The 25,366-nt window shown below is 43.3% G+C and overlaps 1 protein-coding gene across 6 annotated transcripts; it reads right to left on the bottom strand.

The window, feature by feature from the left end:
- Nucleotides 1-3: 3 nt before the first annotated feature.
- RNF212B (ring finger protein 212B) lies at nucleotides 4-22,158 on the bottom strand. 6 transcript variants are annotated; one of them, XM_033925002.1, is made up of 16 exons: nucleotides 22,036-22,158; nucleotides 13,367-13,478; nucleotides 12,213-12,265; nucleotides 8,946-9,020; nucleotides 8,161-8,276; nucleotides 8,004-8,064; nucleotides 3,781-3,812; nucleotides 3,484-3,530; nucleotides 2,683-2,725; nucleotides 2,346-2,403; nucleotides 2,158-2,212; nucleotides 1,908-1,947; nucleotides 1,668-1,789; nucleotides 1,196-1,269; nucleotides 707-750; nucleotides 4-298 (listed from the first exon to the last, which is right to left on the bottom strand). In XM_033925002.1, exons 2-16 carry the CDS (start codon nucleotides 13,464-13,466, stop codon nucleotides 265-267), a joined length of 954 nt encoding a protein of 317 aa, XP_033780893.1. In that variant the 5' UTR covers nucleotides 13,467-13,478; nucleotides 22,036-22,158; the 3' UTR covers nucleotides 4-264. The 6 variants fall into 6 exon arrangements, with proteins under 6 accessions (XP_033780893.1, XP_033780892.1, XP_033780886.1 ...); XM_033925001.1 differs by lacking the exon at nucleotides 22,036-22,158 and adding an exon at nucleotides 19,898-20,474; XM_033924995.1 differs by lacking the exon at nucleotides 22,036-22,158 and adding an exon at nucleotides 18,776-19,221.
- Between the last annotated feature and the right edge of the window lie 3,208 nt (nucleotides 22,159-25,366).

The following is a 25,366-nucleotide window of genomic DNA, read 5'->3' as shown; positions in this document are numbered from 1 at the left end:
CGTTACTAGAGGGATGTTCCTTCTATTCCTATTTCACATCCACACCTAAAAATAAATTTCAATCTTCCGTGCCCTCCATTCATCCTGATTATAGCTACACTCAACAAATGTTAAAATGTATTTATTTATTTCAGCAGGAGTGGAACTGCAGTTCTTGCTGTCTCAGGACACCACTTTCTGCTTTTCTTGTCTTTTTCTTCTAAGGCATGGTTAGGAGAGGATGGACCAGGAGCCTGATAAAAGCAGCGGGGGGTGAGGGGGTCTTCAGACCAAGTTCATTCTGGCTCTGGAGGATGGCCTAGAGGAATGAAGAGAAAAAAAAAGTAATGAGCAGATTATTAAGGTTCTGGCAAGAGGAGATGGATAGAAAGAAGCAGATTCTTCTTTCTTTCTTTTTTTTTTTTCAAAATCTTTAACAGTGCTTTTGTGGTAGAGGGCAACCTGAAAAGTGGGCAGTTCATTCCATGGTGCTCGGGGGAGAAATTTGCGCTCTGGGGAATTGAAAATATGGGTTATGCTGACTGGGACAGGCCATTCCAGAGCTCCTGGGGAAGAGCATAGCATGCCACAGCGTCCTTGGAGTTGGGAGAAGTATGGAAGTGTCTGGAAATAATGTAGCAGAGCTCTAGGAAGACACTTGGGGGTATAACGGCTTTGGACTAAAGTTGCTCTTTATTAAATAAAATATTTGTAGAGATTTTCTTACATGGTTGTAAGATGAGACGCAGCTGCCCTTGGTGTGAATCTCAGCTGAAAATGAGAAAAGAAGAAACATCACAATGGTTTTGCCTCCCTCCCATCTTCTGCAGTGTAACTGAAGAGACATTTAGTGAGACTAAAGGAAGTTATGAGGGTCCCATTCCCTTTTCCATGGGTGGCAGTGAGTACCTGTTTTGCAGGACAGTGTTATAGCAATGTATAGGAAGAAGCCTGCCCACCCCATTCTGCCCTCCACTACTCATGATGTAACTGAAAAAAGGCACTCGTTCTCCAGGAGGCATGGGGCAGCGAGTGACGTCAGATCCCTGGTCACTTACTGCCAGGCAGCACTTGCTCTTCATGACTTTGTTAGAGTGCTGTGCATGAGGAAGAAGGTAACAAACCTCTGCTCTGCAGATGGCAGACTGCTTTTCAGTGGTTAGCAGAGGAAATTTGTTATATGAATGTTCAAAAAAAAAAAAAAGCCACTGCCTACCTGTATGGGATTCAGGCGTTCTGTGCGGATGCTGGCGTTGGCGGGCTGGGCGTTACCTGCTTCTCGCAGTTGCACTGTGTAGAGAACAGCAGACAATAGTATCAGTAAATGCAGGCAGAATAATGAAAGCAAGGTGAAATTTGGACATTTCTGTTCTTAGCAGTGCCAAAAACAGCGCCTTCTCCCATTCTGAAGGGGCTTACTGGCATTTTCCATCAGTAACCTGGGCCTTAAAATTTCTGTGTCAAAATTCTTATCGTTCACTTGAAAAGAGATCTGTTGTCCTCGCAGTGAGGATCCTTTTATCACTGTTACAAGCCAGTGAAGAACCTGTGTGAACTTCTAGTGTGTTCCTGCAAGAACTCTGTGCCTGTGAAGATCTCTCCAGCAATGATACTTAAATAGGAATCCCTGCAATAAAGATTCCAAGTTTATCCTCTAGCAGTGAGGTGTGTGTGTGTGTATGCGCTACCTCTGTATAACTCCGATGTATGAGGATGTCCCTGCTGCTGTAGGTTTTCCCCTCGTGCTCCAAGGGAGTGTGCCAAGAGGTTTACCCCTGCAGAGTTCAGTAGGGTTGTGGAAGATGGGACCCTAAAGAAAGTTAAAACAGAATACACACACACAAATATAGCATAAATAGATTATTGAAAAAGTATTTAGAAGAATGAAAAAGTAGGAAAGAACCAGGTGGCAGGCAACAGCTACTCACCTTTGGAAACGGCCATGTGCTGAGCCTGGTGTGGGCGTTACTAGAAAATAGACAATGACACCAGTAGGTTTAGAAGGGTACTATGTAAAACTGAAGGATAATTCCCAGAATGTGAGAAGATGGGTAGATAAAAGGACCAAGGCTGGCTTGGGGTTGGTGGGTAACATGTACAAGAACACAAGTAAACTGCTCCAAGGAAAAATACTGACAACATAGAAGAGGGCAGACCCCTACGTGGTCTGTTTCTTACCATTGTTAGACACCAGAGGAGTAGCATTTTCCTGCACAGTGACTGGCGTTGGCTGCTGGAAGAGATATGGAAAAGGAGAGAGAGATGACTTAATGTATCCTGAATCTGTGATAAAGGACAGGTATGCAATCTCTATAGTATATGCATATAATGTTATAGTACACGATATGATAAAGAACAGCTCTTACATTCTGGCCCCCAGACCGGGATACTCTGTATTGAATCGATTCCGCAGAAGAACACCGGCTGCATATAAAACATCCATTCTTAGATATCCCCCTTCCTCTCTTATCTTTCCCCTATTACAGATCGCAGCTTCCTCCCCTGTCTGTCCACCACTACAGCTCCTAGCTCTTATTCCTCCAGTAGGCAAACTGCTTTTCTCCCATCCATCCCTCATACAATTATCATGCTTCTATCTATTCTCTCTCTTTTATTCTGACTTTAGATCCCAAATCCCTACACCTTCTGCTGCTTTGCCTCTCTCTTGTTATAACTTTTGCATCCTCACCCATGCATTCTTACCTTACCACCTGGCTAGAGTGTTGGGAACCATGCCGTGGAGTAACTAAAGAGAAGAGAGAAACAAAAGTGATAGGGGCATTTATGACATTTCAGATGTTGTCTGAAAGCAGGGAGAAAACAGTTGCTTAAACCACAGTCATTTTCTTCTCAAGCTCTGATTTGTGGCATTCTCTTATCTTCTTTGTTTCTCTCCCTCCGTTACTCTCTTTTCCTTGCTTCAAACCTAAGCTAATTCCATAACCACCCTACAAACTAGAGGTCTGCACAGGAACTGGGATCGCGGGACTCCCACGGGGGTCTCACGGGAAACCCCCCCTAACCCACGGGACTCCCAAGGGGACCCCTCTAGCCAACTGGACTCCCACGGGGATGGAAGGCTTTGGAAGCAGGGTTCGTCCTTATAATATAATGGACACGTCAGCCTTAGTAAAAGAGGGGGTTTATAAGTTAATTACCTGAACAGAAAACAAAAAAAGGGTTCCACCAAAGAGATTCCACAAGGAAAATAGCAGCACAAACACAATAGAAACTGTGGAATTGATGATCCTGTCAGAATTAATTGCTGCTTTTTATGGGGACAGGCGGGGATGGAGGTAATTCCTTGTGGGGATGGGTGGGGACGGAGAGGATCCTGGCGGGGACGGGTGGGGACGGAGAGGATCCTGGTGGGATCGGATGGGGATGGGTGTGATTTCTGTCCTCGCGCAACTCTCTACTACAAACTCCATACGAAAACTGTGTACATGCCATAACTGAACACATACTAGTGACCAAAATTCAGTTGGCCATCAGCCTTCTTACCTTGCTGTGATGGAGAGGTAATGGCTACAGGCCTAGGTGTACTGGACCTACAGAAAAAGGAAGGCAGAGTGGGGGAGAGTCAACGCAAATACTGAAAGGTACATATGCCAGGAGAAGAAAAAACAGCAAGTGTACCACGGACTGAGAGAAAAGGTACTGCAGAACAGGAACGAAAGGAAGGAGACCAGAAAACATACTACAAAGCAGAAGATGGGAAAACAAGTGTTAAATGTCACTACAAGCCAGGAGAGGTGGAGAAGTAGAAGTGAAAAGGAAGTGAAGGAATTTTAAACTGACCTGCTGCAGCTCTGGGGTTTGTTCAATGATTCCTACAAAACACAGCAGGGTTAGGCAATGCACTCACATTTTTGGTTAATCTATTGTACCTGTAAAATTTACAGAGTAAACCAACATTCTTGTACCACATTGTGCACACATTCAGTACTTCACCGAAAGATGGCAAAGTTGCTTAACTGTAGCAGGTGTTATTTGAGGACAGCAAGACATATAATTAAACGTGGGTGACATTCTTTAATATTCCAGAAGCTTCTGGCAAGCCCAACTGTGCATGTGTGCATTCCTCCCTGCCTGCCCAACTTATGTGGGACCTGCATAAAAAATTCAACTCCTAGGGGAGACGGGAAGGTATTTGAGAACATATGTTCTGCTGTCCTTAGAAAACACCTACCATACGTGAGTAGCTTTGTTTTCTCTGAGGACAAGCAGGGTGAGTAGTTTTCACATACGGGAATCTCTAGCTCCTATACGCACTGAAAACAACAGGGACTTGCAACAGCAAAGTCAATCTAATGACAAAAACTTCTGTGCAGCCTGGAATCGAAAAGAATGGGCCTAGGAGGGTGGAGTTGTATTCTAGGACTCTAACAAATTCTGCAGAACTATCTTGATCAAACTGGCTGCAGTGAGACGTGAATGTGTGGACTGAAGACCACGTCGCAGCTCTGCAAATCTCATAAATAGTTGCTGACTGCAAATGGCCCTGATATTGTGGGCTATGACATTATTCTCAAGAGTCAGCCCAGCCTGAGCATAATCTGCAAGCCAAGCGGATAAAGTGACATTTACCTATAGCTTCCCCCATCCTGTCTATGGGCTTTATTCCACTCAGCATATTGGGAAGAATAACCCAAATCACAGTACTAGAAAAGGCTCAAAGAAGAGCGACCAAGATGATAAAGGGGATGGAACTCCTCTTGTATGAGGAAAGACTAAAGAGGTTAAGACTCATCAGCTTGGAAAAAAGAGAAGACTGAGGGGAGATAGGATTGAAGTCTACAAAATCCTGAGTGGAGTAGAACGGGTACAAGTTGATTAATTTTTCACTCTGTCAAAAATTACAAAGACTAGGGGACACTCGATGAAGTTACAGGGAAATACTGGAGGAAATATTTTTTCACTCCGCGAATGCATTGCCAGAGATTGTGGTAAGAGCGGTAGCGTAGCTGGTTTTAAGAAGGGTTTGGAAATTTCCTGGAGGAAAAGTCCATAGTCTATTATTGAGAAAGATATGGGGGAAGCCACTGCTTGCCCTGGATCAATAACGTGGAATGTTGCTACTTTTTGGGTTTTGGCCAGGTACTAGTGACCTGGATTTGACACCGTGAGAACGGGCTACTGGGCTTGATGGACCTTTTGTCTGACCCAGTAAGATTACTCTTATGTTCTTAAGGAGTGCAGTGTGCTTTTGTCAGGATGGGCATGAAGTTTTGGGAAAAATGTTTGCAGGACAGAAGTAGCCTAGGATAGGTGCAGAAGACTATTCTGTTATGATGAAACTTTGTGTAAAGTGGATTTGCTACTAGGGACTGAAACGCACTGACCCTATGAGCTTTCATCAACTGGATAAAGACTACTTTCAGGTCCCATGACACAGCTGGAGGATTGATAGGGGGGTGTTTTGTTAAAAGGAAACCCTGCATAAAATGAACTAGCAACTGTACAGAGATGGACTGACCTACGTGATGAAGGTAAGCACTAATTGCACTGAGGTAAACCCTTACAGAGCTGGTTTTCAAACCAGACTCAAAGAGATGTAGAAGGTAGTTAAGAAGTTTTTGTGTAGGACAAGAGAGGATCTAGAACTTTGTCCTTGCACCAGAAGGAAACCCTCTTCCATTTAAAAAATATAGCATCACTTGGTGGAATCTTCCTTGAAGCCAGTAGAATCTTGGAGACACCTTCAGGCAGATGGAGGGATGCAAATTCAATGCTCTCAACATCCACATTTTAAGGACTACAGATTGGGGATTGGGATGTAGAAGCGACCCCTCATTCTGGGTGATGTGGTCAGAAAACACTCCAGTCTCCAAGGTTCTTTGTTGGATAACTCCAGTAGAAGAGGGAACCATACATATCTGTCTTGACCAGTGTGACATGATGAGGATCATGGTGCCCCAGTCCTGATTGAGTTTCAACAATGACTTGTATGCATATCATCCCAACAGAGATTTGGGACGATTTGCATACTGAAGGCCCATCCACTAATCTAGAAGAAAGGCATCTGCTGCTAGTCATGTCATGTTCAACAGCCAAAGTCTGAAGGCCTACGTGTTCCCTCAGAGATTGTAGCAGCTGGGTCTCCTGAGAAGACTGGTGCATCCAAGGTTGGAAGCATCTGTGGTCAGAATTGGAATGAAAATCCCCACGTCAAATTGTTCAAAACTGATCTACCAGAGAAATGACTGTAATAACTGAGGTGACTGAGATGGCATTCACTAGATTTCCCATGGCTTAGCACCACTGAGAAATTAGAGTCCATTGAACACCTCACAAATGGAGGCACACTATGGGTGTTACATGCACTGTGGAAGCCATGTAGCCCAACATCTACAAACCTGTGACCTAATCCTGAGTGGCGATGTAAATGAGCACATCTGGCCTCACCTGAGGCAAATGGGCTCAAGACTGAATCATGTCTGGAGAGCTCCTACATATTCCTGTTGTTAAACTGGAAGCTGATGGGACTTTGGGTAGTTGGGTTCTTTATCAACTTGTACCCTAGTAGCTCCAGCTAGGGAAACACAGCGATGGCACTTTGTAAAAACTCTGGGAGTGGATGTGAGGCCAAACAGCAGAATACAATCTCAAAATCCCTACTGTGACATATCTGTATGTGGGTGTCCACATCCTTTAAATCCAGTGAGCAAAGCATGTCATTTGCTTGAATCATGGGAAGAAGGGTACCCAGGAAAACCATCCTGATCTTTTCTTTGACCATTTGTTCATGACTCTTAGTATAGGATGGGACCTTCGGCAGCTGTGTGGCTGACAGGAGAAGCCCGGACTTCCCCACTGTCGACGAGTGGTGCACATGCAAAGGGGAACCCTGTTCACCAGCACCTGAAGCCGATGAAGATTCCCCTTTGCACAAGCCAGCCACATCCACCATTTGTCGGGAACACAATGAGCACTTTTTCTGCTTCTTTAAAGTGCTCATTACGAACCGCTAAAAGGGAAAGTAAAAAAACACTGTTTAACAATTAGTCAATTAAAGCTAATTTAAAGCTTCTTTTTAGACTTTACTTAACAAATGAGCAGACCTCACAGGCTCTCAAAGCTATTTGCCTTGCCTGAACTGCGGCACATTGGTTGAAAGATTAAAAATGAATAAAGAATTAAAAAAAAAAATTAAAAATTGGGGGAGGTGGGGGAAAATGAGGGGAGGGACTTGACCAGTCAAATGTGGCGCCGAGGTCAGGCAGATGGACAGACCCCAGAAAGGGTTCCCCAAGCTCTATCCGGCAACCATAAACAGGGACAAAAAGGCCACTAATCAAATCTAACAGGCCCAAAACTAAACAAGGGAAAGACTGCGCAGGCTTACCACCTCCACCTGCTAGAGACCGAGAACAGACTGATTGTAGATGGGACTGCACAGCCCATTTGTACTACAGCCAAAAGTCAATGTGTCTCAGTCTCCACCTGCTGGCAGAGGAGCGTAAACCCATCCGTTCTGTGCCGGTCTGGAGGGACATTGAAGAACATCCCCTTTGCATGAAGTACAGAATGCTAGCTTAAATTAGTCTCAGGGGTCAGAAGAAGTTTTCAGAATCCCTGTTATGCCCCTATAACTTATACTTTACCATGCTTGCAAGTGATCTGAGTCATTATAGAGTCAAATTGGATCATGTTAGTCTTTGCTCTCCAAGTTTGCTGGTGGCACAGTTATGATTTCTGTATCTACTAACTGAAGGAAGGGGAGACAACCAAGAGCTGTACAGTTAAGAATAACCCTAGGAAATTGACTAGAAGTGGAAAATGATCCTCAGGTCACAGATGACATCAAAACAGTGTACAGAATTATGGGGAAAGAGAAATCTGCAACCAAAACCTGGATAATGCAAAACCTAGAAACAACTAAATAAAAGAAGGATAATTACATGAGAGAGACAAAGAAGCTTCATCATATTTGCTAGGTGGATGTATGCTTCTAAGACAACCTTTGAATAAAAAGATCAAATTAGACCCTACATGAAAAATCAGAAGGGAGTGCTGCTCACCTTTACAATGACAAGAAGAGACTTCAGCTCTCCATTCTCCTTCTTCAAGGCTTTCAATTCCCTGGGTGGGAGGAAAGCATCCAAGTTAGAACATCAGAAAGCACCATTCCCAAAGGAAAGGAGAGAAGGATTGTGGAAGTCAGGAGTATGTGCTCACCGGTCCTGGCTGCTGATTTTTAGCAGAGCCTCTTGTACGGCAGTCTGTACCTCAGCCAGCTCTTTCTTATAAAAACAGATCAAGCGCTCTGTCTGCTGCTTCTGGAAGCTTGCCACCTGATGGGGAGATGCAGAGATCATATATAAAAAGAGAGAAACAAAGTAAACATATGTACTCTACACATAAGATATATGCTTTACAAAGGCAGCTCCTAATTGCGAGTTCTCTTGGCTTACTCTTTCTGCCATGATCAAAGAGAGCCTATTGTAGGCGACTCTCTCTCCACTGCAAAGCAGGCCACCTGGATTGAACTTGCATCCCAGAGGCACAGAAAGCCCTAGAGCTAGATCCAGATGCAAGAATGCTAACTCTAGTGGGCATATCTTCACAACTACTCATATGTTTCAGATGTTACTTTATTATCATCATCTTAGGGGTTGATATTCAGCCCAAGGCGGTAATGGGTAACAAGCCGCGTCCACCTGTGAGCTGAACTAACTTCAGGTATTCATTGCTGGGGCATGTGTGGCTCCCAGCATTGAATATCTTGGTGTGATTGCCAACCCTCAGTGGTTACTTAGCCAGTTAGTGGACCAAAGATGATCACTAACCAGCAGGAGCCTCTCTTGGCAGTTAAAACAAAAAAGGATCAATCTTCAAAGACATTTAAAGATCACATAGTAGTCCTAGTTCAGTGGCATCAGTTGAGCCTGAGTTGATAGATGATTTACCAGCTGTCTCATCTTTGTGCATCAGGATGGCCCTGCAAGGCTAAAAGGACGTACCTGTGAAATGTGGTCGAAGTACTTTAAAGCTGTTTCCTTTAAACCTTTGAAGTACATCTTCTCCTGTGGCTTCATCTGAGAAAATGGAGGGAAAAGGACAGGGACAGTACTGAGGTTTTGCTACAACACTGTGTGCAGAAAAGACCACAGAAGAAGGGCAAGGCCTGTGCCTTCAGCAATCAGACAATAACCAATATCCTGCAGCAGTCAACCTCACAGTTCATTTGGCTCAGGGTAAATCAGTGGTCTCAAACTTGCGGCCCGGGGGCCACATGCGGCCCGCCAGGTACTATTTTGAGGCCCTTGGTATTATAACGAATGATTCCTTATGGAAAACTTGTGCCTTAAGTGTCCAGCGGTCACATTGCCCACCTGACTGCTTTAACCTCACGAAAGTGCTTTCCTGCGTCTGTACATAATTGTCCTCTCCACTCCACCTCACAATTGCATCTCTTGCAATTGATACTTTGATATTTTTCATTTTCTGCACGTTGCAGTTTATAAACCTTTCCTTAATTGCTTCTGATAATTTCAGATAATCCACATTTTGGATTTGTAGATACTTATGTCATGCAAAGTTGTCATTTCTTTAATAAGATGTTAACTATTTTTTTTCTGCGGCCCTCCAAGACCTACAAATCCAAAATGTGGCCCTGCAAAGGGTTTGAGTTTGAGACCACTGGGGTAGATGGTAACTCTAAGAAGTGCATAGGTATAATGAAGAAAGCAAAGTTGCTTACCTTTAATAGATGTTCTCCGTAGACAGCAAGGGAATGCAGCCACACTTGTGGGGGAAGTCCTCTGACTGAGCCTGTGCGTCAGTGCTCTTTCCTAGCTATAGTAAGCTTTTGACTTACTGAGCATGTGCAGGATGCCCTACACTTGGAACCCCTCCCCTCATCCTGTCAGTTTTGTCTCTAGCAATATAACAATTTGAGTTGAGGGGATGGTAGGCGGGCAAGTGTGGCTGCATTCCCCTACTGTCTACGGAGAACACCTGTTACAGGTAAGCAATTTTGCTTTCTCCGGAGACAAGCAGGGGATATGCAGGCACAATTGTTGGCGAGTCCCAAGCTGAAAAAGCAGACGGGCAGGAACGGTGGATACGAATCACAATGCAAATAAATTACATAAGTCGCAGAGATCCAAGATGGCCACTCCGTACTGCTGAAATATCACTATCCCCTGACGAAGCCTATCGAGGTGAAACGGAGGCCCCGTCGGGTTTCACTGAGCAGTGCTGATACTTTTCAGCGGCATTCACAAAGATAAGTGCTCCTTTTAAAGTATTGGCACTTTCTTTGAATGTTTAACTCTGCAAGTTTAAAGATTTTAAAATTTATATTTATTAAAAAATTTTAAAATGATAAAAACATTTAGCGACTAGGTGTTGGGCCAATGATTGAGACTTAGACCTGCAAGCATATCTAGCAGTCAACTGCCTGACATTCAGGTCTCTGAGGCCCATTCCTAACATCATAGAAGACTTTTTTGGTGCATTGATCTTATAGGGTGCATTTTGATGTTCTATGGGCACAGGACTGATTGTAGGATGGGATGTTACATTTGGGGGAAGGGTGTGGGTTGGCGGGGGCTGCTATTGGTGAAGGTCTGGGGTGCCGTCACCAATCTAAAGGGGATAGCCACAAACTGAATATGCTCAATCTGCGCTGCACCCACTAGCACACAAACCTTGACATGTGTGCTCTCCTTGCTATTGTTGATGGCGGGGTTATCAGACAGCACCACAAGGTACTTCTCTGCCCCCCAAGGTACTCCGAGGGCGCCCACTGGCCCTGCACGGGACAGACATGCATACTGCTCCCCAGCCTTTGACACTCACAACCGTTGATAGGATCACCCAATCCAAGATCTGGAGCCAAAGGCAACCACCAAGCTACACCGCTAAGCGCCACCATCGTCCAGGGCAGAGGTGCTTGTAACGGGTCCCGCTGTGGATTCTAGCATGACAGCAGAGCTTCCTGCAATGGATGCAGATGGGCTCTGGCCCAAGGGACCACATTGATCATCGCCACCATGGTCCCCAACACCTAGAGATACTGCCACGCTGTTGGGTTCAGAGTTGCCAGAAGGTCTCTAATAACCTGACGAAACTTCTCCCAACAGGACACGGGTAGAAACACTGTGTTCTGACCCGTTGAAAATTGAACTCCCAAGTACTCCAAATTTCAGGTGTGCTCTTCCTGAAGTTGATCACCCAGCCCAGACGTTGCAGCAACTGTAGCACCTGCCAGACCACCTGATGCCCCTCAGACAGAGAGGGAGCTCTGATCAACCAACCCATTGCGCACAGTGCAGGTGAACTAAGAAACCCAGGGAGCAAAGATGGGCTACCACCCCCACCATCACTTTGGTGAAGGTCTGGGGTGCTGTCACCAATCTAAAGGGGATAGCCACAAACTGAATATGCTCAACCTGCGCTGCACCCACTAGCACACAAATCTGTGGTGAGCTAGCTCCCAAGGAAAGGGCCCGGAGCCCAGATCAGATGTGCAGGCTGTCCCAAGGGGCTTACTGCTGAGCAGACATTCTCCAACAGTCTGTGATCTCCCGCTGCAAGGATGTCCCTGCAGCACTAGGGCAAAACTATGACCGAAAAGTACCAAAATTAGTGATAAAACCAGAAAATAAAACATGAGCAGTAAAGATAAGCTCCTACAGCCTGGCCTGTAGGAATTTAGACTTACGAGTTCAATGGAGCATGCTCAGTGGTAAGGTGTGAGAGGGAGGGGGGTAAAAGCTTCAAATGTTTGAGGCTTCCTACAGATCCCTGGCGGGAGGAGGTAAACAACCCACTGGTCCCAGAATAAACTGGGATTGTACAAGAACAGTAATTTTACAGAGCAATATAGTAAATTTTGGCAGATAAAGTGTACCGTCAATCCATTCCACCCAAGGTGTTCAGACTTGTATTTTGTTTGCCTCCTTGGTATGACAGTGCTCTCTCTAAATTTATATATGTTCCCTTTTCTATTATGGATGGCATTCTTATCTTTTTCTGTTTGTAAGCTGCCTTGTTTGGTCTTGGAAAAGCAATATATTAAGCACAATAAACCGTACTTCCAATCCCATTTACTCCAACATCTTTAGACCCAGTCTATTACCACCAACTCATATTGTGTTCTCCACCAAGTTATTTAATTTCTCTGGGACTATAAATGCAAGTTCTTCAGAAAATAACTTTTCACATTACAAAGCACGAATACAGTCTGTAAGCATAGAGCATCCTCCCCTCAGATCACTCACATTGTCTGACAAGGCGAGGTACTTGCAGGCGTTCTCACAGATGCCACATTGATCTGAAGGAAAAAGTTGATAGCATGTTAATTACTAGCTGTTCACTCTTGAACATTCTTGGGATTAACAAGTGGTTGTGGCCATGTAAAGTCTCACTTGTTTCTTTACTGTATTCCTGATTCTCTTCTGCTATGGGTCCACAAATGATTCGTTTCTCTAAATATTCCATTTACATTGCAAACAAACTATGAACAACATTTCACAAAAAAAGGAAAGAATAAAGTTCATGCTTTTATAATTCTTTAAAGAACTTGAGATATAAAAGCTACAGTCAGGGACCAAATTTGAACTCTTCTTATTATGGAACTTCTTTCTTCCTGTCTGTATTTCTGAGTTTGTTCTAGCTCTGCATTAATCCCTTCTGAAGAGCCAAGGCTTAATAAATATATCTTTGTCTAGAAATCTGATCAATATTACAGAATTTGGCAGCATTCATACAATTAGTAATATACTCAACTCCTTCCCCATCTGCTAACACGGTAATACTGCAAAAAAATACCTTTGGGACTGTGAGAAATTATCCACGGGAGAAGAAAGGGAAGAGATGAGGCTGTTCCATGTTATCCCGTGTTGCAGAATTTACTAATGTTCCAAAATAGTTTCACAAGAAAGATACAAAAAATGTCATATACAATGTAGATAGTGCTGCTTTGGTTTAAATGGGGTGTGTTTCAAAAAATGGAGGAAAAGCCTTAGACTGAAGCCCTCCCATCACCACAATGGTGGTCCAAGGTGGTTGGGTGATAACCTCACTGGCAAAAAAACCTCCATTGCACTTCCAAAGTGTAAAAACCTTAAGCAGGGCTGTCTATGCAAATTGATAGAAGAAAGAAGGTTTTTACACTTTGGAAGTGCAATGGAGGTTTTTTTGCCAGTGAGGTTATCACCCAACCACCTTGGACCACCATTGTGGTGGTGGGAGGGCTTCAGTCTGAGGCTTTTCCTCCATTTTTTTGAAACACACCCCATTTAAACCAAAGCAGTGCTATCTACGTTGTATATGACATTTTTTTGTATCTTTCTTGTGAAACTGTATTTTGGAACATTATTGAGTTTTCACATATCCGAGTTCATTTTGCCAGAATTTACTAATAACACTTTACCTCTTTTGGCGCAGTTCTGACATAGTATATGGCCACAGCTGGTGACAAAGAAGGCAGTACCCTCCCTGCGGAAGCACTGGTTACAGTGGAACCAATCCATGCCTACAAGAAACTCAATTATGAAAACAAAAAGGAATGGCTGTTAAACACGCATGCAGTTCATGTTCCACTGTATTTCATTTGGTCTCTTTCCCCAACCAACGAAAATCAAATCGGTTAAAATCTTGTATTTAGCACAAATATTACTGAAGAAAGTTATCGGTGTTGACACACAACAGTTAATGCTGGCTAAAGTACAGCACTAAAAGTTGCAGAGTATATATATATATATATGGTCTTATACTATATATAATAGCAAAAAGAACATTAAAATCCAGGATTAAAATACTGCAGTGTTTTTTTGGGACATCTTTGTCTTGGGCAAACATGCTTTAACATGACATAATGTGAAAGATTTGCCAGTATGAATTTGTTGCCCAGTTATCATATAGTTGTGGAAATTAACCATTTATTGAACAAACCTTAAAATCTGGTTAAAATGCAAAAATTATTGTTCGCAGACTTGGAATGAAGAGTCCATTTTAACCTAAATTCATCAAGCCAAACCCAAAAAATCTCTTGAAAATCAGTAGGAATACCGAGGTTTACCTTTAATCATAAGAACAAAAGGCAAGAAGAAAGAGCTAAACAGCCAAGAAGATTAGAAACATGATTATTTTAAAAATATTCAATATTCACTGAGTTCTGCTTCATTTGCCGTGCTTAGATACAATGGATACAGCAAACGATAGGGACCAATACAATATGAAAGCATATATTCTTACTTATTTTACATTTTCTTAATATAGTAATATAACATAATAAATGACGGCAGATAAAGACTTGAACGGTCCATCCAGTCTGCCCATAAGCCATACCCATTAAAAAATGCTGACATACAGCTTGTTTCTTAAAAGGCAGCTATCCAATTAGCAAAATTCAGAAGCATCAAGATGTAGAACAGAGTCAAGCATCTACCATTCCGCCTAAAGGAAATCTTCAGATCCCTACTATCACTGGAATCCTGAGTCTGGTGCAGCAAGAAGGCTTTATGATGAAGCAGGACAAATTAGGTGAAGGGGAGTAGGGAGAATTCCCAAGAGCTCCTTCAGAAGCATGAGTAACCCACTCTGTTCTCTCCTGTTCCTCCCATTCTTGCCCTACAGGAGGCTCCGGAGTCCCCGGCTCAGCGGACTAAAAATTGCTGCCTTTTTCATGTCTCTTTGTGTCTCGGGCAGCTCCTGTAAGGGAATTCCTGGGATCAAAAGGCCTCACCATTGTCTCTGATTCACTGGCTTGCAACCTCACCATGATATCCAGAGCACTTTCTAGCACTGCCGTGACAACAGCCATTCAGAGCTGTACTCTTTTAGTAACATAGTAGATGACAGCAGATAAAGACACGAATGGTCCATCCAGTCTGCCCAACCTGAATGAATTTAAACTTTTTTTTTCTTCTTAGCTATTTCTGGACAAGAATCCAAAGCTCAAACCGGTATCGTGCTTGGGTTCCAACTACTGAAGTCTCCGTCAAAGTTCACTCCAGCTCATCTACACCCTCCCAGCACATCCTCAACCAAAAGGCCATATGCAGACAACATACTGTGCAAGTCTGCCCAGTACTGGCCTTAGGTCTTCAATATTTACTATTATTTTCTGACTCTAGATCCTCTGTGTTCATCCCATGCTTCTTTGAACTCAGTCACCGTTTTTCGCTCCACCACCTCTCAGAAGCACATTCCAAGCATCCAACACCCTCTCCGTAAAGAAGAATTTCCTTACATTGCTCTTGAGTCTCCCACCCTCAACCTCGAATTACGTCCTCTGGTTTTACCATTTTCCTTTCTCTGGAAAAGATTTTGTTCTACATTAATACCCTTCAAGTATCTGAACGTCTGAATCATATCTCCCCTGTCCCTCCTTTCCTCAAAGGTATACATATTCAGGGCTTCCAGTCTCTCCTCGTACATCTTTTGTCGCAAACCTTTCATTTTCATTGCCCTCCTCTGGACCACTTCAAGTCTTATGTCCTTTGCCAGATACATTCTCCAAAACTGAACACAATACTCCAAGTGGGGCCTCACCAACAACCTGTACAGGGGCATCAACACCTTCTTTCTTCTACTGGCTATGCCTCTTTATACAGCCCAGCATCCTTCTGGCAGCAGTCACCACCTTATCACACTGTTTTTTCAACTTTAGATCTTCAGACACTATCACCCCAAGGTCCCTCTCTCCGTCCATGAATATCTGCCTCTCACCTCCCAGCGTATACGGTTCCTTCCGATTATTAATCCCCCAAATGCATTACTTTGTATTTCTTTGCATTGAATTTTAGTTGCCAGATATTAGCCCATTCCTCTAACTTTTGCAGATCCTTTTTCATGTAGTCCTTTTTGGTAGTCACTACAGCAGGAGCAGTATTTAGAATGCTCTGAGGAAGCTATCATGGTTAGATGTTAAAATGGCACTCGCAAGCTGCCCTGTAGTGCCTCTTCTAGTGCAGTGACCAGGCATTCTCCTGGCCTTCCTCACCAGAAAAGCCTGCAGTAGTTCCCTCCTGCACCCAAACTGCTGCTACAAATGCAATTTAGCTCTCAATTTCTACACAGTGCAGGTATGAACTAGCTCTGAGAACCTGTACAGCTCTGAGAACCAATGAAGGTATGAACCTGCTCCTCTTCCCCTATCTCCCTCCCCCCCCCCCCAGCAATAGCTCTCCACTCTCAGGGGAGGTAGGGAGACAGAGGCAGAAAGAGCTAAGGGAAAGCCAGGAAGACCCTGAACTCCTCCAGGTATCAACTCAGATGGGCAAGTCACTTAACCCTCCCTTGCCTCAGGTCCAAAACTTAATGAGCCCACGAAGGACAAAAAACGCTTTGATATACCACGGAAAAGTAGTATATCCAATCCCTGACCCCACCTGAATTCAGTTGAAGACCTAGTTCCCCATCTGAGCCCTGAGGTCTATTACAACCAGTTGTTCAGGATACCTTTACCATCTGATGGAGACAGAGAATACTGAGGAGTGGTTGTTTGTACAGTGCCCTATATAAAGCAGGACTTATAAAAGTTTGTTCCTTGTCTCCATCTGGTAGATGCATTGGGGCTGATCTGGTGAATAACTAAGTTCCTTTTTTTTTTTAGCATCCATAAATCAAACAAATGAAAATACCACCCATGTTGAGTTACAGCTGGTCAATAAATTATTATTTTGAAACATATTTTTAAATTTAGAGAAAATGAAAAGCAAAATACAACTCAACCACAAATGCTAAATAAATTATGAAGGGTCACTGAGCCCTTCAAAGTACTATCAAACAATATTTGAAGGGGAACAAATAAAGGGATTCCCTGGTCAATATACTACGTTCCTATGCTTCTCTACTGCTTAGCATAGGAAAGAAAATGGATAGAGTATAGAGAAGACTGCACTATTTGTTCTGATGTTATCCTGCAGGAATGACCATGACAGAGTTCAAGAGATGGGTCAATGTGTATCCACAATAACTTTAATAATAATAATAACTTTATTCTTCTATACCGCCATAATCGTGCGACTTCTAGGCAGTTCACATTGAAGAGAGCTGGACAATCAGTGAGTTACAATATGCAGATAGTCAGTGAAATTACAGTATGCAAAATCTTAAAATGCAGCGAATTACAATATAACATACAGTTTGTTAAAAATTTCAGAGAGGACATATTAGAAATAATAGAATTGGATTTGGTGTAGTTACTGTTTAGGTGATATATCTGTCAAATAAGGCAGTTTTTATGACTTTTCTAAAAGCGTCATAGGTCAGTCTAGCTCCATTAATGTAGTTGTCTAGCCAGTCACAGAGCATAGAGGAGTATTAAGAGGAGATAGAAGTAGTGGCTGTTGGTTTTGGTGAGCTGCAGCACACAGGTCTGGTCCCAGGGATCACTAATCCAGGGGGACTGAGCAACCTGTACCAGAAGCCTAGTACTGAGCTGTGTATTTGTCCATTAAAGTTTAGGACCTAGCATAGGAGCCATTCTGGCTAACACTGACTGTACACATTGTTCTAATCTGTGGCAGTGGAGTAGAATTTGTCATGAGTCACCCATGGATTCCAGAGGCAGAGACAACAAAAGCTGAGTTAAAAGATTCAAGCTATTGAACATATCAAGTATCATGAATCCCTGGGGAGCCCTGTAGGCAGGAGAGGACTCATAATCTAGAGCAGCAGTTTCCAATGGCTCATGACCCCAAATGGGATCATAAAATCTTGATTTCCGTTTATAAGCTTATCTATACAAATCAAACAAAACAAAAACGATGTTTTGTGTTTGAAAAAGGATTATAAAAAAACAATGCAGTAAAGTGCAATTATTGTGGTGGATTTGGATTTAACTCATGCTTTTTTCAGTAGTGCAAGGTGAATTACATTCAGATAGTCGGTATTTCCCTATCTCCTGTGGACTTACGATAGGTTTGTGCATGAGGCAATGGAGAGTTAAGTGATCTGTCCAACAGGGCTGGCTCAAGGGACTATAGCACCCTGAGACAACTTTTGTATTGGCACCCCCTTCACCTGTGATTCAGTATCTCCCCCTCCTGCTGGACCACGTGAGGCACTGGCTTAGTGCACTGATGAGAAAGGTGCCAAAATCTCAGTTGAGTATCTATCCCTTTAGAAGTTTGAAGGTAGACCAGGATAGGAGTTTGGCATCCTTTATTACCTAGGCCAGGGCCTCACCTAGTCTGATTTGAACTCTAGCTTCTCTTGTTCTCAGTCTACTGCTCCAACCATTTGACCACTCCTTCATTCAGTTGGCTTGCATAAGCCAAGTTACAGAGTTGGTGAGACTGACGTAGTCCCCACTTCTCATTAAGACCACACACATTATGTTCAGACAGTGACAAACAAGAGTACGAAGCCCTACTCTATAGTTTTCGTTTAACATAGATGTTTTTTAATAGCACTTGAAAAGCTTAGGCAGTGAACTTGCCTTTTACTTTCAAAGAAATAGGAATGCATTTCTCACCAGATCCCCACTTGAGAATTTATGACACAGGTAAGAGGAGGGGTGGGGAGATGATTGTGTAGATATGACACCTTGAAGGTTGGAGGCATGGCCCATGGTTCAAGTGTTAAAATATCAAAGAATCCTAGATGGGTAGACTGGATAGGCCATTTGGCCTTTATCTGCTATCATGTTTGGTGATGGAAAAATCCCTGAGTAGGCCAAAGGTTCACAGTCCATGTCTCAGCCTGGTTCACAGGATGGGAAGAAAAGGAGAAGAGAATTGCTGGGCTAAATAAAATGTAATCCCCCTCCCCCTGTCTTTTCTTAAAAATTTGTTTTACAATTTAATTAGTTAGGGTTTCAGCTGCAATTTACCTCGCATTTCATCTTAAACCCCTTTTAATTAACCAGTAGGCATCCATTAACACGCTCCCTTTAAAACACAAGAAGAAGCCATTGTGAGGGAAAGCTCCTTCCATCGACGCCTTCCATCAGTTTTAAGCTTTTTGCCTCCTTTTTTTCCTTGCCAGCGTGGGAAAAATAGAGAGAAAACTACAGTCCCGAGATGGGCCTTTGTTTCTCCCGCCAAAACACCAAAATAACAAACAACACTAAGCAGATAAGCCACAGGAGCGCATCAAGACACTCACACGAACATGCAGACAAAATGGCGGCCCAAGGAAATCCCACCCAAAATAACTGCCGGAAGGGCGCGAGCAGAGGTCAACCGAAGGGATGGAGTCACGTGCGGCCTTGTAGCCGATCGCGTCACGAGTGCGCCTAAGGCCGGGAACCGGTCAACCAACCTTCACCCGCCCGCGGCTGGGTTCAGGCGGCAGAATACGGGGGCGGAGTGAGGATAGGGGGGGGGGGGTGGAGCGCGCTGCTTGTCAGGCTATAAAGAGGGAAGGAAATGGCTGGGGTTTTATTTCTTTTGAATTACTGATTTGTGAGGGTTGTAGATGGTGGTTATTTTGAAGAAGGATTAAGGACCAGAATAAGGTTGTCAAAAGACTGAAGAGCAATGAGAATTAAGACAACCAAATGAAAAAAGGACAAGGAGTTGGGGGGGGGGGGTGGAAGAGAGAAATTAAATCACTGAAAAAGAGAGGAGACCAATAAGGCAGAACAAGCAGGACTAGTTTAATCATAAGGCAGACTATGAAGTATAGGTGCCAACCTTGGGTGTATAACATCCCTAATATTAAAACTTAATTTTGTCCTTGAGAGGATCATTTATATTAATTCAGCATCACAAATAAGTTAAAAAAAAGTTAACTTCTCTGAAAGGGCTGGCTAGGTCTAGGACAACATTTATGGGGAACCGAAGAGCAACTACAAAGTAAAACAATAGGTCCTTGTTGCCATAAAACTAAAAAAAAAAACCCCACAAAAACCTTATCAGTGTGTACTTCTACCTTAAGAGAAAATGGACAGTTTTCAAATAGCCAATTTAAATGGGGTAAATAACGTTTTAGGAAGTGCTTTAGAGCTTACCTGTAGAAACTGGCTGTTAAAAAATTTGGTGGGTGTAATTGTATATCAAATAACATGGTCTAAGAAGAGCATTTATACTTGTACATGATCTATACATAGGCATTTCCAGGCATATAGTTTAGGTGAAGTAGGGAAAGAGTTGGGATGTAAGACCATGGAAAGCCAAATTGCTGCTGTAGTTCGCAAAGGCTTTGCAGCACTCTGGAAACTATGATCTATCTGTACCTTTGATACCCTTCTAAATCCTATGCCAAGCCCTGATCCTCCCCATGCTAGATTACTGCAACCTCATCTACATCTCTTGCCCCAAGAAACACTGCACTACAGCTGTGCGCCTTCAGACTAAGGAAAACCAACCATGTCACGCCTTACTACAAGCAACTACACTAGCTCCTGATTGAGGCCCGCTCATTATTCAAACTGGGCTCTCTCTTTGGTCTTCTACCAAACTACATGACTGAAGTATTTTAGTTTATCGACCCACCTTTTGTGCTCCAACTGCTTTTTATTTATTCATTCAATTTTCTATTCCATTCTCTCAAGACAGCTCAGAATGGTTTACATGAATTTGTTCAGGTACTCAAGCATTTTCCGTGTCTATCCTGGTGGGCTCACAATCTATCTATCTAATGTACCTGGGGCAATGGGGGGGATTAAGGCCCAGATTCACTAAGCAAACCGATTGTGTACCGATCGGTTTGCGAGGCCTTTGCCACCCGATTTCCCTCCGACCCGATTCACTAACCTCACTCCCCATCCACTCCGATTCTGATCCGATTTTTGCATGCAAATTAGGGTAAATGGCATGAAAAGTAAGAAGGGCCTTGATTCACTAAACAATTTAAGGCACACCGACTGGGCTGGCCGATCGAAAACCAAGCGACTGCCGAGGACCAGTCGCTCACTGAAATCCCAGCCCTGCAGCCCTGAAAAATCTGCTCTCTGCCACCCTGCCTGCCCGTGTGTTCAAGCATCAAGCCTGCCTTTCCGTCCTCCTCGTTCTCCCAGCATGTGGCTTCTCCCTTCCTGCTTGTGCAAACGCAGTTAGGAGGAAAAAAAAAAATAGCAGTGGCGAGGCAGTACAAGCTCCCAGCCCGGCATTGATGGCCATTTCACCTCACTGGGACTGAGCTTTCCATTAGTAGCTTGAAAAATGTCTAAAGAAAGAAGCAGCGCAGCATCGAGGTCAGCACAGGGAAGGGGAGGAGAAAAATACACTTTTAAACACCATCCGGGCTCTCTCCTGCTCTCTCACACTGAGAGGAGAAACTCTGCTCAACTTGGAAAATGGCCAGAATTTTAAATTCACAGTTAATAATACAGCCACGTGTATCTGTTGCTTACAACAGCTGAATCGAAGAGAAGTGCCGCCTCGACATGTCGCAGTGCACCTCTGCTTTCCCATGGGTTAAAACACCAGAGGCAAGAAGGGGAGGGAAGGCAGAGGTGAAGGTGCAGAAGGTCAGGCCGAGGCAGGGCTGCTTAGGCAGGTTCCCTGCTCCAGGAGTGACAGGCTTACATGCTGGGTGAGGGGAGAAGATTAGAAGAGGAAGGCGCATATGTCGCGATCGCTCAACAGCGATCCGTGGGCGTGCTTCTGACTAGATAATTTGAATGCAGGAACTGTTGTGGATCGGTCGCCCAGCAAGGATCGCACAAAAAAATGAGGTTAGTGAATCTAGGCTTAAGTGACTTGCCCAGGGTCACAAGAAGCAGTGTGGGTTTGAACTGACATCCTCAGGGTGCTGAGGCTGTAGCTTTAACCACTGCACCACACTCCTACCCCTTCCTGCAAGGAAAGCCCAAAAAGGCTTACGTGCCAAAACTACTATCAAGCAGCTCACCTCAGCCGGGAACTACTCCCCATTATAGGGCCTTTGTCATAAAGTATTTCAGGCAAGGATTAAAAACATACTTGTTCAACAAATTCCTACTACAGCATTATATACTGTGCTCCCTCCGCGTTCTTCAAGACCATGGTAAAAGCTCTAAACACGGATTCATTCAACTACTACTACCTGTCCCCTCTCTTCTCTTTTGCTGCCTCCTTACCTCCATCGGGTTCTCCATGTCTATATCTGTACCGGTATTCGAAAGCTGTTCACTTGGAATTAAATTGTAAAAAAAAAATTGCTTACCTCCTAGTTTCCACCATCTCCTTTGAAGTAGTCCCTTGAAACATAGAAACATGACGGCAGATAAAGGCCAAATGGTCGATCTAGTCTGCTCATCCACAGTAACTAACTAAACTAAACTTTAAGTTTATATACCGCATCCTCTCTCTGATTATAGAGCTCGGCATGATTTACAAGAGCTTAATAAAGAATCCCAGCGTTTTTCCCATGAGTCCATGCATCTATGGAAGTCATCTTGGGTGAGTGCTTTGAGGACCTCCTGCGATTCTGCCTGGATTTCTTCAGTCGTGTTAAAACGGCGCCCTTTCAGTCGTAATTTCATTTTGGAGAATAGGAAAAAAATCACAGGGGCCAGGTCAGGTGAATAGGGAGGGTGTGTAATCACTGTAATGTTTCTGAAAGTTCTGAACAGACAGAAACGCAATGGGCCTTCTGTTCACTGGTTAGCAGTCTTGGCACAAATTTTGCAGAAATGCGACCCATGTTCATTTCATCCAACAAAATTTGTTGAACTGTCTCGTATGACTGTCCTACTATCTCACAAACATCATGGATAGTTTGCCTACGATCACAAACTTTTGCTATGGTTTCCGGTGTTGTGCTTGTTGACAGTTGTCCGGAACGGTCATCATCGTGGACAGATGTTTGTCCATCCTTGAAGCGTTTGTATAAAAGAAAGGCTTTGCTTTGGCACATGGCATTATCTCCAAAGTACCTGGCAAGATCCCAAAAATCAATGTTTTGTTATTCTGCAGACGCTCACCAGAGGGAACCATCAGAACAGGAATGTAGTCTTAATCAGGAACCGGTGTTTGCATATGAGTATCTGCTGTACTAGGTAGATTCTTCAAATGTCTAGCTGGTTGAGGTTTTCTAAATTTCATTTACTCTGAGTACTATTGTGTTATGTCTCTTCATGTTTCATTTTCTTTAGTGTAAAATGTGGCACTGGTTGTGCTCTTCCCCCTCTGCATTTGCTGTGATAGGGGAATAACAAGTCAGCGAATACAGAAAAAACGCAAATAACTTTTCGTATGTTATTCGTGGCTTTCTGTTACAAAACCCTGGAGAATATAATAAAACCGCGAATAACTGACCTATTCCTTTGAAGAAAGATCAGCGATTTTCTCTGTGCAACGCTGCTCCCAGTGATTTTCTGTGACATAATTTTGGTGGCGGAGTCTGCAAACAAAAAAGCGCAACTAACCGAAACTGTGATTGGTGAAACCGCGAATGAGGAGGGGGAAGTGTATAATTGCCAACTAAAAACAAGTCTTTAGAATTTCATGATTCTTTTGAAAAGAGCATACTTTATGGTTACTAGAGCAAGAAGGGCTATGGCCGTGCATGTAGTTTGAGGGTTTTTTATTTTGTTTTTGTTCAGATTAATTTTTGTTGCTTCTTTTTCTCACTATACTTTTGTTCTCTCTCTATGACTTCCTCCTCTCTGGCCTCTGCAAATTCATCACTTTTTTTCCACCACCCAGCCACACCATGTTTTTCATCAGCTGTCCTGTGAGGTGTCGACCTTTTTTCTAAATGTGTCATGGAAAGGACTGGAGGCAGGCCAGAGATGGAATTGTGGTTAGAGCAGCTGCCTCAGCATCCTGAGGTTGTGAGTTCAATTCCCACTGCAGCTCCTTGTGACTCTGGGCAAGTCTCTCTCAACTGAATGGCCATATACGGGACACAGAGTGTGCAAGTCTGCCCAGTACTGGCCTTAGTTCTTCAATAGATACCCGTTATTTTTTGATTAGAGATCTTCTGTGTTCACAAGCTACTTCTTTTTGCTGACGTTGGATTCATCAGAACCATGATAAAATGGTTGTTTTTTTCTCAGTCTGTGCTCACTACCTTCTCCACTCCCCTTCCTCTCACTTGTGCTGTTCCACAAGGTTTTGTATTGGCACCCCTTCTCTTTAACATAGTTCTTAGTCCTCTTGTTACCATTATTCAGGCTACAAATGTATCGTTTTATTTCTATGCGGATGATATTCTACTGTTTGTTCTACAAGACCATGTCGTCCCTGATCTTTCTTAGAGTCAACAGCATCTTGATTTGATTTCTCTCCAGTTCAAATCCAATCGTCTGTTCTTGAATACTACAAAAATGGTTTCTGGGTTACAGGTGTCAAGGACTGTTTGTCGCTTTCCCTGACATTGATAGTCAACTAATTTAAGAACCTTGGTATTTACATTGTTTGTTCTACAAGACCATGTCGTCCCTGATCTTTCTTAGAATCAACAGCATCTTGATTTGATTTCTCTCTAGTTACAATCCATTTGTCTGATCTTGAATACTACTAAAACAGTTTCTGGGTTACAAGTGCCAAGGAATGTTCCGTCGCTTTCCCTGACATTGATAGTCAACTCAGAACCTTGGTATTACATTGACTGGCAATTCTCCTTCCTCAGATTTCTCATGCTATTTGAACATTGCATTGGGGCAGTTTAGATCAATCTGGTCATATCTTGACCAAGAATATCAGATCATGTTACTGCATGCTCATATCACATCTCAGTTGGCCTACTGTAATACCTTGTACACCATCCTCCATAAACACTTCAGTTGGTACAAAATTGCCCATAGATTTGATTATATCACTCCACTCCCCCATCAGCATCTTTGACTGCCAGTTATGTTTGAAGGGACACATCCTTGCGAGGGATGGTTGACAGCATTCTGTGGGCGACTTATAGGTTCGGAATCATGGTCTAGCATCCGGGACCACTAGACACATCTACAAGACAGAAGATTACCCATCATATCATTCCTTCTGCTAGAAAACCCCCACCCCTGAGATGTCCTGTCTGTCTGTCCAAATTAGATTGTAAGCTCTTCTAAGCAGGGACCATCTACTGAATGTTAAATGTACAGCGCTGCATACGTCTTTCAGCGCTATAGAATTGATACCAGTAGTATAATTTTTTTTCCAATCATGAGATTTCTTAACTGATGGAGCCCTTCTCATTGAATATTGCTCCCAAAAAGCAGAAACTGTCTACAACTTCAATGCCATCATTATCAACTCTGAAACCGTTTCTTGTACCTGTTGTCATGACATTTGTTTTCTTTAGATTTAGTTGTAATCCTATTCTTTCCTCTTTTTAAAAAAAAAATTTTATTCAGGAGGAACATTGTTGTCTTCACTTTCTGCTGCGGTGTCATCAGTATATTTGAGGCTGTTGATGTTCCTTCCTCCTGTTTTGATTCCATGCTCATCATCTTGCAGTCCAGCATCTCTCATGATGTATTTGGCATAGAATTGAAACAGATTGGTTTTCAATTGACAAGGCTACAGTCTGTTTTGACTATTTCTTCTTGTCCAAAGTA

Source organism: Geotrypetes seraphini, chromosome 16 (genome assembly GCF_902459505.1).
Source record: "Geotrypetes seraphini chromosome 16, aGeoSer1.1, whole genome shotgun sequence".
Classification (NCBI taxonomy): Eukaryota; Metazoa; Chordata; class Amphibia; order Gymnophiona; family Dermophiidae; genus Geotrypetes; species Geotrypetes seraphini.
The sequence above is the reverse complement of the archived record's forward strand: the minus strand, read 5'-3'. Positions and strand labels throughout refer to the sequence as shown.